Source organism: Oncorhynchus kisutch, linkage group LG30 (genome assembly GCF_002021735.2).
Source record: "Oncorhynchus kisutch isolate 150728-3 linkage group LG30, Okis_V2, whole genome shotgun sequence".
Lineage (NCBI taxonomy): Eukaryota > Metazoa > Chordata > Actinopteri > Salmoniformes > Salmonidae > Oncorhynchus > Oncorhynchus kisutch.
Genome location: NC_034203.2, coordinates 16,402,998 through 16,417,788, shown reverse-complemented (window position 1 = coordinate 16,417,788; position 14,791 = coordinate 16,402,998). Strand labels below are relative to the sequence as shown.

General features: G+C 43.6%; 1 protein-coding gene across 1 annotated transcript in view; it reads left to right on the top strand.

The window, feature by feature from the left end:
- The first annotated feature begins 771 nt into the window (after positions 1–771).
- Positions 772–14,791, top strand: part of LOC109875272 (enhancer of polycomb homolog 1-like) — a 32,022-nt gene continuing 18,002 nt past the window's right edge. The window contains 3 exon segments of the mRNA XM_020467559.2: positions 772–1,297; positions 11,236–11,349; positions 11,351–11,393. Coding sequence (XP_020323148.1) covers positions 1,145–1,297; positions 11,236–11,349; positions 11,351–11,393 — 310 coding nt within the window. The 5' untranslated portion in view covers positions 772–1,144.

Genomic DNA, 14,791 nt, shown 5'->3' with positions numbered 1-14,791 from the left:
CTAGGGTTAATCACACCACAAGAGGGCAACATTTTCAAACTTTGAAAATATTTTCAGAAGCTGTTCAGTTCCCTGTACTGGTAGTGACTAGTAATTTAGTACGCCAAGTCATATTTTACTTTGGTTATTTTCAAATAACACTCGTAGTTTATGATTCAAGGGTTTTATATTTTTGTTTAAACTTTTAAGAGCTAGGCTTGGTACTGCATTAGCAAGATGCAGCAAAACAACTTCAAATATTTGGTATCATGCCAGAGCATTTTAATGCAAATGCATGATCATTTATGGTTTGTTAGTTATCATCCATGTCTTCCCATCCCAATATTTAATAGAAGTTACTAAATCCCAATATATTTAATCACATTTACAAAATCCCAATATTTAATCAAATTTAAAAACAGCCCCCCTCAATGTTCAAATCACATGTAAAACAACTGAGGAATAAAAGGTGCATGATAATACAATGTCTAATGTTAGAGACAATAATTCAGAATTATTAGTCACTGATAAAAAAATAAAAAAATAACTAGGCAAGTCAGATAAGGGGCCTGGGATAAAAAATACAATATAAATATCGGACAAAACACATCACAACAAGAGAGACAACACTACATAAAGAGAGACCTAATGATAAGGCAATGTAGGCTTTAGATTGTAACCAATTAGGGACATTCAGCATGCCCCTTTTGTAATTGGATTCCAAATTTAACCTGAAACATATAATGGTTAGCTACTTACCCAAATGATGTAAATGTTTTATCTGACTTGCTTAGTTTTGGGGGGCACGTCCCCCACCGTCGCGAACGCGCACGCGCTCGGGACCGCGTGGGAATGGCTGTTTGGTGATCGGTGGGTTGGGCTGCTTTGAGCGAACCGAGCGTTAAAGAGTTTTTAATGTCCGCCATGTTGGCCATGGCGTACTGAACCACCGATAGACAGGGAAGCCTCTGAAAAAAAGACCGAAATAGAGCGATCAAGATCCGGGCCTTCCCGGCTCCGTTCGCGACGCCCTAACTTTAGCTTTAATCTGCCGTACCGTATATGTCAGAATAACCGCACAGAATCATCCATGAAAGCTCAACTCGAAACCGATGTGAATTTAAGGAGATTGGATAGATTTATGTTGCATCTCGAATTTTAAAAAATGAGTAAATTGTCGTTTCGGGCACGGGCGCTGGACGCTTCCAAGCCACTACCCGTCTTCCGATGTGAGGATTTACCCGACTTGCATGAATATGCATCTATTAACCGGGCAGTGCCGCAAATGCCGACGGGGATGGAGAAAGAAGAGGAATCGGTATGTTTTTATAGTTCGAAAATATGCAAATAAACATTTCTCCTTATTTTTATATTTTGAGGCGCTCCTCTTTTTTTTCTGCGCATGTTTGCACAAAATGGCCGCCAATTTTATTTTAAAAAACACGACGAAAATGTTGTGTAGATAGTCTTAACAATAAGTGGATACATTTTCCAGATCACTAAGGATGAATTATTTATATATATTATTCAATATTCTGGTTTTAGTTGGTTATTTTCGTTGGAGGAGATTTTCTAAGTACAAAGGAATCACGTGACTCCCATGAATCCGACATTTTGTTGTGTGTCTCTGGGATATGTGCCTTGTCTGTTGGCGTAATGGCAAAGTACCGGTGCAAGGGGGAGCTAATGATCAGACATTCTTTATGTGCCTGTGTGAAGACGATACTGGCGGAAAAATTTAAACATTGCATGCCTTGAGTAGAAAAGGTCCGTGTTTTTAGATAAAAACAAAGCTAGCAAAATGTGCACTCAAACTACGCATTGTTTATTGACTCGCATGTTCTGGTCATGTTGAAGTATTAACCAACGAATGAGCAATCACTCATTGGTGCACTGTTTTGTTTTACTTTAAATTAACGTATGATTGGGTGATTACAATGTGTATTTTTCTTACCGCCTTAGTTAATATTTGGCTCTCGCCCCAAGGTTCCATGTGTCTAGAGTGTTGTCTACGCACGTGGCCTTGTTATGGTGTGGACGTTTGTACCTGTCAAAATTGCATGTCAGTCAGTCTCTGTGTTTTGGTAATCAAATCCAAGTTTAGTGGTCGTGTACACAGATATTATAGCGGGTGCAGAGAAAAGTTTGTTACTAGCTCCTAACAGTGCAGCAAAGATGTCAACTAGTACACAAATAATTATCAAAAACAAGAAATCATGCCTCTTGGGCCATGTCTGTGTTTACATTTCAGTGAAACTTGTATAGCCTGCTTTTTAAAAACATGTTATATTTTATTTATATACATGCCGTGCTTCAGTTGAAACAGCCCTTATTTAATGACCGTTGGAATTTTCTGTCAATCCATTTCAAGGGTTTTGCGGTCTGTTAGCTGAAGAACAAGCAGCTCCGTCCTTTATATCGAGGCTTGAGTTGAGTTTTGATAACTGGTCAATTTTCTTGCAACGACATTGAGTCACCAACATCAGTCGATTCTTGTAAAAATGTATTCTGTGTGTGTCCTGTACAACTGCAGTCATTCTGCGTGTGCTTAAAATTCATAAGTTAAATAAAAACTTTTATCGAATACAACCACTGACTTTTTTCTTAATTTGTGTTGCTCAACTCAATTAAATCGGCTAGTGCAATCCGGGATCTCTGGGACATCCATATCTTAACCCCTACCCTGACCATTTAAAATGTAAGAACGTTTTAAGGGAGAGGGGGTGACGTCCCAAGGAACCCGGGTAGCATATACCCAATTGAATCTCGCTAAAATATATTTTTTATTAAAAGTATGAATTTCACCACCCCGCAGAAGGATCACAGTTGTACAGGAGGTTCAGGTAAGCGTTTTCAGAATTGACATTTTAATAAGAATCGGCTGATGGTAACTCAATGTTGCTAGCGAATCCCGCGACCAGTTGTCAAAACTCAACTCCGCCTCAATATAAGAGAACGGAGTTGAGTGTTCCTCAGCTAGCCTTCTGTTTGTGTGAAGCTATAATTTTTCTGCTCCCTGCAGATGTTTTCATTAATTGCACATTTTGACTTGAATGTGTTAATTTATTTATGGGAGGTCAGGACATTTCTTCTTGACATTTCTCTGTGACACAATGTATCTTATTGCTCTCTGAGGCTTGGTGTCAGCCAGAGGTTTTGTGTGTTAGGCAGCCACCACAGCTGTAGTAAACTAGTGGCATGCAGAGCACAGTAGGAGTCCCAGCAAGGGGGCCTCTTAACAATTAGAGCCCCACAGTGGAGGTGTCATAATACCCATACAACCTAGTGGTCCAACAGTAAAATGGTTCCAATGGCTGCTAGGTTTTTACAGGTATTATGACTCATACTGTGGTACTCTTTAAGTCTCCACTCCAGTCAACTGAAATGGACTGTGTTGCCACCATAACAGACTTTGGATTTCGATACCAGGTTTAGTATCACAATTCTTGATACCATCAACATACCACAGTAAAAAAAAGTAATGTTAGCCATTCACAGAATGGCATTTGATGCAGACATAAACTATGCTACTGCTCTGTTCAATAGTTGGACATTTTTTGGGTGTAATACATTGTAATGATATTGCTTCTGACAGCCATGTATGCATTAATGAATCACATACAATCAATTTGACTTTGTTTGTCAATCTAAGGATCCAACCCTTTTTTTTTCAATTTTCGCCTAAAAATGACACCCATAGCTAACTGCCTGTAGCTCAGTACCTGAAGTAAGGATATGCATATTCTTGGTACCATTTGAAAGGTAACACTTTGAAGTTTGTGGAAATGTGAAATTTATGTTTGAGAATATAACACATAGATCTGGTAAAAAATAATACCATCTTCGAAATGCAAGAGAAAGACAATGTATTATTCCAGCCCAAGCACAATTGACATTTTGGCCACTAGATGGCAGCAGTGTATGTGCAACGTTTAGACTGATCCAATGAACCATTGCATATATGTTCAACATTTTGTATCAAGACTGCCCAAATATGCCTAATTGGTTTATTAATACATTTTCAAGTTCATAACTGTGCTCTCTCCTCAAACAATAGCATGGTATTCTTTCACTTTAATAGCTACTGTAAATTAGACCGTGCAGTTAAATATTTTTTTATCTAAGCTTTCTGTCCATATCAGATAAGTCTATGTCCTGGGATTTTTTGTTGTTGCTTACAAACTCATGCTCATCACATTAGCCTACGTTAGCTCAACCGTCCTGTGGACGGGACACCAATCCCGCAGAGGTTATTAACATGATCTTTTTATGAATTATGATACCTTTGTTTAATTTAAAATGTGCCATATATATATTTATTTCAAAAAAATAAAGGGAACACTAAAATAACACATCCTAGATCTGAATGAATTAAATATTCTTATTAAATACTTTTTTCTTTACATAGTTGAATGTGCTGACAACAAAATCACACAAATTATCAATGGAAATCAAATTTATTAGCCCATGGAGGTCTGGATTTGGAGTCACAATCAAAATTAAAGTGGAAAACCACACTACAGGCTGATCCAACTTTGATGTAATGCCCTTAAAACAAGTCAAAATGAGGCTCAGTAGTGTGTGTGGCCTCCATGTGCCTATATGACCTCCCTACAACGCCTGGGCATGCTCCTGATGAGGTGACGGATGGTCTCCTGAGGGATCTCCTCCCAGACCTGGACTAAAGCATCCGCCAACTTCTGGACAGTCTGTGGTGGATAGAGCGAGACATGATGTCCCAGATGTGCTCAATTGGATTCAGGTCTGGGGAACGGGCGGGCCAGTCCATAGCATCAATGCCTTCCTCTTGCAGGAACTGCTGACACACTCCAGCCACATGAGGTCTAGCATTGTCTTGCATTAGGAGGAACCCAGGGCCAACCGCACCAGCATATGGTCTTACAAGGGGTCTGAGGATCTCATCTCGGTACCTAATGGCAGTCAGGCTACCTCTGGCGAGCACATGGAGGGCTGTGTGGCCCCCCCAAAGAAATGCCACCCTACACCATGACTGACCCAACGCCAAACCGGTCATGCTGGAGGATGTTGCAGGCAGCAGAACGTTCTCCACGGCGTCTCCAGACTGTCACGTCTGTCACGTGCTCAGTGTGAACCTGCTTTCATCTGTGAAGAGCACAGGGCGCCAGTGACGAATTTGCCAATCTTGGTGTTCTCTGGCAAATGCCAAACGTCCTGCACAGTGTTGGGCTGTAAGCCCAACCCCCACATGTGGACGTCGGGCCCTTATGGAGTCGTTTTCTGACCGTTTGAGCAGACACATGCACATTTGTGGCCTGCTGGAGTCATTTTGCAGTGCTCTGGCAGTGCTCCTCTTGATCATCCTTGCACAAAGGTGGAGGTAGCGGTCCTGCTGCTGGGTTGTTGCCCTCCTACGGCCTCCTCCACGTCTCCTGATGTACTGGCCTGTCTCCTGGTAGCGCCTCCATGCTCTGGACACTACGCTGACAGACACAGCAAACCTTCTTGCCACAGCTCGCATTGATGTGCCATCCTGGATGTGCTGCACTACCTGAGCCACTTGTGTGGGTTGTAGACTCCGTCTCACGCTACCACTAGAGTGAAAGCACCGCCAGCATTCAAAAGTGACCAAAACATCAGCCAGGAAGCATAGGAACTCAGTGTTGCTTCCTAAGTGGACAGTTTGATCTCACAGAAGTGTGATTGACTTGGAGTTACATTGTGATGTTTAAGTGTTCCCTTTATTTTTTTGAGCAGTGTGTATGTGTATATATATATATCTATCTATATATCTATATATATATATATCTATCTATATATCTATATATATCTATCTATATATCTATATATATCTATCTATATATCTATATATATCTATCTATCTATATCTATCTATCTATCTATATATATATATATATATCTATATATATCTATATATATATATCTATATATATCTATATATATATATATCTATATATATATATCTATATCTATATATCTATATCTATATATATATCTATATCACAAAGTGACGTTGGCTGATGAACATTCTCATAGAAAAAAACCTACATCTCCTAAGCCCATGTTTATCACAGATCTTATTTTCGGCGGTTATCCAAGAATGCCATACATTCTCCGCCTAGTCTTTGTCCAACGAATCATGGCGGAGTTGGTACCTATAAAAAGTCGCCTTTACTATTTATCTCCATAGAGCATCTTTGGGAGACGTGAGAGAGACCAAATAATTGAATGAATAAAGATTTTGGTGGTAATCAGCTTATTTTGCATTATTTTCCGTTACTGCCTTATTCTGAAATTGATTACAAAGTTTGACACTCATCTACACATTTTTTTTTGACTCCCTCATTAGACCACCCCCTCATTTTTGCAAATTTCTTAAAAATAAAAAAACTGACACGTTACATAAGTATTCAGACCCTTTACTCAGTACTTTGAAGCACCTTTGTCAGCGATTTAAAGCCTAAAGACTTATTTGATATGATGCTACAAGTTTGGCACACCTGTATTTGTGGAGTTTCTCCCTTTCCTTTCTGCAGACCCTCTCAAGCTCTGCCAGTCTGAGGTCCTGAGAGCTCTGGAGCAGGTTTTCATCAAGGATCTCTCTGTGCTTTGCTCCGCTCATCTTTCCCTCAATCCTGACTAGTCTCCCAGTCCCTGCCGCTGAAAAACATCCCCACAGCAGGATGCTGCCACCACCATGCTTCATCGTAGGGATGGTGCCAGGTTTCCTCCAGATGTGATGCTTGGCATTCAGGCCAAAGAGTTAAGTCTTGGTTTCACCAGAGCAGAAATTCTTGTTTCTCATGGTCAGTCCTTTATGTGCATTTTAGGCAAAATCCAAGTGGGCTGTCATGTTCCTTTTTTTCTAAGGAGTCGCTTCCGTCTGGCCGCTCTACCTGATTTGGCGGAGTGCTGCGGAGATAGTTGTCCTTCTGGAACGTTCTCCCATCTTCACAGAGTAACTCTGTAGCACTGTCAGTGACCATCGGGTTCTTGGTCCCCTCCCTGACCAAGGCCCTTCTCCCCTGATTGCTCAGTTTGGCCAGGCAGTTAACTCTAGGAAGAGTCTTGGTGGTTCCAAACTTCTTCCGTTTTAAGAATGATGAGGGTCACTGTTCTTGGGGACCTTCAATACTGCAGAAATGTTTTGGTATCCTTTCCCAGATCTGTGCCTCGACACAATCCTTTCTCTGAGCGCTACGGACAATTTCTTTGACTTCATGGCTTGGTTTTTGCTCTGACATGCACTGTCAACTGTGGGACCTTACAGACGTGTGTGCCTTTCCAAATCATGTCCAATCAATTGAATTTACCACAAGTGGACTCCAATCAATGGACATTGTTTTGCCAACAGTAATTAAGTTTAAACATTTCCACATGCTTTGTCGCTTTATTCAAGTGCATTAATTTATCTGCAGCATGAGTTGGGAGCTAACATGATGCAGCCAAGACTCCCAGTGCAGGCTAGCAATGAGTAAGTGGAGCAGTCATGGTGCATGCTATTATAAGGGGTTGGCTGCACTGATATATATGCTTGATCAGTGAGACCCATTTGACAGAAGTCCCGAAAGTAACTGTTCTTGTACCGGAAAGTTTTTCACATTCTAGTATCTAACAAGTGCTGAAGTTTTGTTGCGCTGTGCAGCACTAGTATTGCGTAAGAGGCACGCAAGGATAGGAGTGATTTGTTTATGTAGAATACTGTGCACATTGTCAGAGGAGCTGTCAGGCAAGTGACAGCTTTTCAGTAACTGGCATGGGAAATGAGATGTGTGGTATCCACCTTATGTCACACAGTTATTTTGATGGATGTTTTGGTTGGGGTAGGGAATGGCTGTTCTACCTTTAATACTATGTCTATGCCTTCTAGGTGATTGCACATTAGACTTTTTCAACCTAGCTTCTCTACTTTTATCCACAGCAGTTGGACAGACATCTACCATACATGGTTACCTTTTTATTTTGTGTTGTCTTTGGTTTACCACAGTGGAATTCTCTTGAGTTATGATTAGTGGGGGTAGAACAGCTGGAGGGCTTGGGACTCCCTATTTCTTCCTTCTACAGGGGCGAACTGTGTGTCATCCCAGACAGCCAGTGTTTGTTACGTGAACTCACCATCACTGGGTCATTGTCTGAGACAGGGTGCAGAGGGAATTGGTGGGATCTGTTGATTTGTCTGCGTGCCAGTTTTCCTTGGAAGACACAGATGTTGGCAGACCACCAGTTTCTTACTGCTTTGACCTCCTTCACCTGGACTGTGTTGTGCAATAGGCTACATGTCCACAATCTCTGCGGTAGTGCTACCGATAACAGGTGTAAAGTGGTTTCACCGCCACGCATGCATAACTGCTTATGAACTGTTATCCATTAACCCTTAGCCTACAATTCTGTGGCCCTGCGGAATTCTAATGAACATAATAATAAAAAAAGCCCCATCAAAATCTGTCTAAGCACAATGTTTTTTTTTGTTGCATTGGCTGCGTCTCAATCCACTGCATCTGCCGATATCGCCCTTCTGCATTGAAAGGTGTCGGAGCTAGAGGGGTGTTTGTCAGACCATTAGACATCCCGAAAATCGGTCTTCTCACAAAAACATCTGTAGCGTCCGAACGGTTTGGCCTACAAAGTTCTCTGTTTCGCTCTAGGATGCCCACAAGCCTCAAGACTGGTCCTCGGTACCAGTTTAAAAAAATTAAATAGTTCCGTACCTAAAATAAGGGGATAAATGCGTAGTTATTAGTTTCCTGATCTGTCTTCTCACAGATATAGGACAGTCACTTCAGAACAAACTTCCTTTCGATTTTTTGGGGGGTGACTATCTGTTCCATGTAGTGAATCTGTTATTCAATTCATATCTATTGGCTAATAGCAGTAATGCCAAATTCAATGTCTCATCCAATATTTTTTAAATATGTTTTTTTGATACCTTAAGGGGTCTTAAAATCAAATAGCTAAATGATCCTTGTTATGACCATCAAAACAATTCCAACTTGTCTTACCTTGCTTCAAAGTAGCCTATAGGCAAAATCCCACCATGGAAATGTGGAGGCAATTATTTTATAAACATGTCATAGGTGGTGAGTACGTTTCAAGTTTGGGAGGCTTACTATTTATCCTACAATTCTGCGTGCCAGTCACAATTTTTATATGCACGTTTCTCAATAATTCGGGACAGTAGATGCCTGGTAGGCATTCGGGACAGTAGATGCCTGGTAGGCATTCGGGACAGTAGATGCCTGGTAGGCATTCGGGACAGGAACAGCAGTGGTGGGCCGCCAGAGCAGACAGACCTTGACAGTGATCGATACGCTCATTTAAAGCCTATTTCTAGACTGTCGCAGTCTGGAGGAGGAAGAGACCGATGGTGGATGGTTCAGGCCAGGTTGGCTATTTTTGTTGTGGTATTAACTGCAGTTCAACTAGTCTATTATCTGCCAGCCCTTTGCCATCGCTAGGGAAGTAGCCTATAAAAATGGTGTTTGATTACGTTTGGCAGCCCGTGTGTTTTTCTAAGGCTGCAGTTCTGGGCCTCTGTAAAAAGCAGAGAGTTTGGTCTGCTTCAGGTTTTCATGTTTGAACCTGAGAAGATATTGCGATACTGGTATCGTCATGGCCCTAGTCGTTAAAAGGCTAATATCGGGCGATATCGGGAAAACGATATCGGTCGGCCTCCTATTGAATCAAATTGATTTATATATTGGTATATATTATATATTGGTTAATATTTTATTGCATTTTGTTTTTGTATAGTTTTTTTCTTTCAAAACCGGTAACTAATTGTTCCATAAATGAATCATTGTGCCTATGAAGAGAGACTTGACTGTTTCTGATAGAGCTGGGACGATACCAGTATTGCGATACTCGATAGTATCGTGGCAAGGAAACGCAACATGAAGCGGATTCTTTAGGAAAATGAGTCAACTGTTAGAAACAAACACTTCCAGAGTCCCATTATATTTAGTTTCTAAGATGAGCACACACTATTTTATATGCAGCTGGTTTTTAAAGGACCAAAGAGTTTGGTCTACATTGTTTTCATTTTTTGCATGGAGAAAACATCGCAATACTGCTATCGTCACAGCCGTAGCTGCGGACAAGGGAACACTTCAGGACTCCAGATGGGAGTGGAATGTGCATCCCAAATGCCACCCTATTCACTACATAGTGCACTTTTAATCAGGCCAAAGTCTTCTCTTGACCTGGGTAAAAGTAGTGCACTAAATAGGGAATGGGTTTCCATTTGACACAGCTGGTGAGAAGGCAGAGGAAACAACTCTAGTTTGCCTAGGGCTCCCAGAGCAGTGAAACCATAAACACACACTCTGCGGAGATGATGTACAAGTCTGGGCCTACGCTGTGCTTGTGCTGTGTTGACAGGCTGCCAAGGGCAAGGTGCCCACGTCTGTCTGAGAGCCGGAGGCCCTTTCATTTTAGTACTGTTGGCCAGCACGCTCAGACGAGCACTGCCCCAGGCCCTGTTCAGAGCCAGAGGACACTGTTCAAACTTGATACACTGTTTTATCCACTGGTGTTTTGTAGTTATTTCAAAGGACTGTCATTATTTGGTTGTTGTAAAGTGCATCTGCAAGGTGCCTCGTCCAAACTAGTCCCCAGACTTTGGAACAGGAGCAGGAATGCGAGTGTCTACAAATTGCCTTTGCTATAAGTGGAGGAGTGTACGTGGGTTCTGCACCTGGAGGAAAAACCTAATAAATCAGTGTGTGACTGCTAACCATTCCAGCACTTTTACTCCTGCCTTGCCAAGTCCTGCTGTGTACTTTTGATTTTCCAGTCCTTTGTTGTTTTTCTAGTACTTTCAAACAATGACTAGTTTTGTCACCTGAAATCTCCTTGAAAAGGCTGCCGTTTCTGTCAGTACTGATTTGTTCCTGCCCTCATGGATCAGATGGCAGCAGTTGGTGTGACCGTGATTGACGTTCACTCTGACATAAGTACTCCTCTCTCTAGGCATCCGTTACCTCAGACTCCCAGCTGACCCTGTCAATTTAGCCATTCAAGTGCTTGGACTTTGTTTAATATGTAGGGCCTGTTGGGCAGAGGTATGTTGTTCAATAATTTGCCCTCATCTCTGAACTTCTCCCTGTGGTCCTGCGTGGCTCAGTTGGTAGAACATGGCGATTGCAACGGAGGGTTGGTTTCCTGCTGGGGCCACACCCCAAAATGTAAGCATGATTTAGAAATCACTATGCTAAATGGCATATATTATATTACTAAACTCTTTCTCGGTCTCTCTAGGAACACCATCTCCAGAGGGCCATGTCGGCCCAGTCGGTGTATGGAGAGAAACACAACATGGTCATCCCTGTCCCGGAGGCAGACGGCAACATCGCCTACTACGAGTCCCTCTACCCCCGGGGACTTCAAGATGCCAAAGCAGCTTATTCACATACAGCGTGAGTAACACCCCCGGTATTAGTATTAGTTTAGATGATATTATATCGATAATTTGACTCCTAAGTATGGATTTGTATAACTAAAAAAACATGACTAGTACTCGCTACTCGCTAATGCTGTCTCGTCCTAGAGCTCAGGGGTACTCAAATACTATTGAAGAAGGTCCGGTCACACACATTTCCTAGGTGGTAAAGATCCGGATGGATATTGCCATTTGTCTGCGTAGGAACAACCCCCACCTCGCAGCCCATGCGATCCCGAACTGTTCAAACTGTTCTCACCCCTCTTGTTGGCAGAGAGGGAAAATAGCCGTTTTAAAGCTTGTTTCCTGTAATTCTACAAATTTTTCATGTAGTTTGTGTGTTCGTATGATACCAGGAGTCAAATCCCGATCTAATAAAAACACGTTTCTGGGCCTGGAGCCAGCCCATGGTCCGTCTATTAAGTACAGGTGCTATAGCTTGTCCTCCATCTTCTTTATAAATAGTGAGCCAATGTGTTTTCAGCACTTTTTATTTCCATGACTGATCAAAACTCGTTTTCTCATGGCTCTCAACCAAATCGACCCTAACACCCTGTGTCACTTCTGGACATCTGACAGGATCTGATTGGTATAAGCAATGATGAAACTTCCACCCAGCCTATCAGAAGACACAGTGAAGCTGTTTCCATATTGATTGCAGCAGTCAGATCCTCTTAGATCTGCCTAAGTGCACAGGGCATTAGGTCAAGGTGTCCATTTTGGAGGTGTTGATCAACCATCTACATTTGCAGGTGTAGCTTCTTAGGCAATGGCAAGATGTTTTTGTCCATTTTGTGGCATTTGAGATGGTAGGGGGAGGGGGATCTTGGCCTTAGTAGATCGTATCGTCCATGAATCACATTATTTGTTGTGATTGATTCAGATAAGAGCTAGGCTAAATGTAATTTCCTGGTCATGTCTTTTTGTCATTGTTTTAAAGTAGAAGTCCCTGCTGCCGTTTGTCCGATGTGACACATATTTTCTATGATAAGCATGGAGTTCATTCATGTCACCTTGTTTGACGTTTTTGCTGCAAGTCTAGCAGTAGAAGCCGACAGAGCTCAAATCAAACTTCTAATGACATTGTAATTTATTTAAATGAAAGTGTGTGTGTTTTAGGATTCAGGATTCTTGTCCGTCTTGGACCTTTGAAAGTGTCATTAACAAAATTTAAATGCAGTTGCCTAGAATGACTGCCATGAATTTGTATGTTCCTCTAGCTTGATTCTGCTCAGATTTGCTTAACCGACCAAATGTAAAGTAATCACTTTACCCCCAATCAATACAGCTGTAGCTTTGGTCAGAATAGTGAAGGAGGATAAAGATGGTGGCCTCCATGCGCTTACCATAAATTCCTTGTTTCCCAAAATTCTCTATTGTACATTGCTCTGTTACAAGTGATGCAGCAATATGACATTTTTGGCTGATTCCGATATCTGATATTTTCCTTGCCCCCCCCCATATCTGATATTTTCCTTGCCCCCCCCCCCCCCGATATCTGATATTTTCCTTGCCCCCCCCCCGATATCTGATATTTTCCTTGCCCCCCCCCCCCCCCCGATATCTGATATTTTCCTTGCGCCCCCCCCCCCCCCCCCCGATATCTGATATTTTCCTTGCCCCCCCCCCCCCATATCTGATATTTTCCTTGCCCCCCCCCCCCCCGATATCTGATATTTTCCTTGCCCCCCCCCCCCCGATATCTGATATTTTCCTTGCCCCCCCCCCGATACTGATATTTTCCTTGCCCCCCCCGATATCTGATATTTTCCTTGCCCCCCCCCCCGATATCTGATATTTTCCTTGCCCCCCCCCCCCCCCCCATATCTGATATTTTCCTTGCCCCCCCCCCCCCGATATCTGATATTTTCCTTGCCCCCCCCCCCGATATCTGATACTTTCCTTGCCCACCCCCCCGATATCTGATATTTTCCTTGCCCCCCCCCCCCCCCCCGATATCTGATATTTTCCTTGCCCCCCCCGATATCTGATATTTTCCTTGCCCCCCCCCCCCGATATCTGATATTTTCCTTGCCCCCCCCCCCCCCCCCGATATCTGATATTTTCCTTGCCCCCCCCGATATCTGATATTTTCCTTGCCCCCCCCCGATATCTGATATTTTCCTTGCCCCCCCCCCGATATCTGATATTTTCCTTGCCCCCCCCCCCCCGATATCTGATATTTTCCTTGCCCCCCCCCCCCCCCCCCCGATATCAGATATTTTCCTTGCCCCCCCCCCCCCCGATATCTGATATTTTCCTTGCCCCCCCCCCCGATATCTGATACTTTCCTTGCCCACCCCCCCGATATCTGATATTTTCCTTGCCCCCCCCCCCCCCCCCGATATCTGATATTTTCCTGCCCCCCCCGATACTGATATTTTCTTGCCCCCCCCCCCAGATATCTGAATATTTTCCTTGCTTGCCCCCTTCCCTTGCCGCCCCGATATCTGTATTTTCCTTGCCCCCCTGCCCCCCCCCGATATCTGATATTTTCCTTGCCCCCCCCCCATATCTGATATTTTCCTTGCACCCCCCCTGCCCCCCCCCCGATATCTGATATTTTCCTTGCCCCCCCCCCCCCCCCCCCATATCAGATATTTTCCTTTCCTTGCACCCCCCCCCCCTATATCTGATATTTTCTCTTTGCCCCCCCCCCCCCCGATATCTGATACTTTCCTTGCACACCCCCCCGATAATCCGATATTTTCCGTGCCCCCCCCCCCCCCCCGAATCGTATTTTTCCTCTTGCCCCACCCGATATCGATATTTTTCCTTGCCCCCCCCCCCGATATCTGATATTTCCTTGCCCCCCCAGTATCTGATATTTCCTTTCCTTGCCCCCCCCCCCGATATCTGATATTTTCCTTGCCCCCCCCCCGATATCTGATATTTTCCTTGCCCCCCCCCCCCCCGATATCTGATATTTTCCTTGCCCCCCCCCCCCCCCCCCGATATCAGATATTTTCCTTGCCCCCCCCCGATATCTGATATTTTCCTTGCCCCCCCCCGATATCTGATATTTTCCTTGCCCCCCCGATATCTGATATTTTCCTTGCCCCCCCCCGATATCTGATATTTTCCTTGCCCCCCCCCGATATCTGATATTTTCCTTGCCCCCCCCCCCCCCGATATCTGATATTTTCCTTGCCCCCCCCCCCCCCCCCCCGATATCTGATATTTTCCTTGCCCCCCCCGATATCTGATATTTTCCTTGCCCCCCCCCCGATATCTGATATTTTCCTTGCCCCCCCCCCGATATCTGATATTTTCCTTGCCCCCCCCCCCGATATCTGATATTTTCCTTGCCCCCCCCCCCCCCCCGATATCTGATATTTTCCTTGCCCCCCCCGATATCTGATATTTTCCTTGCCC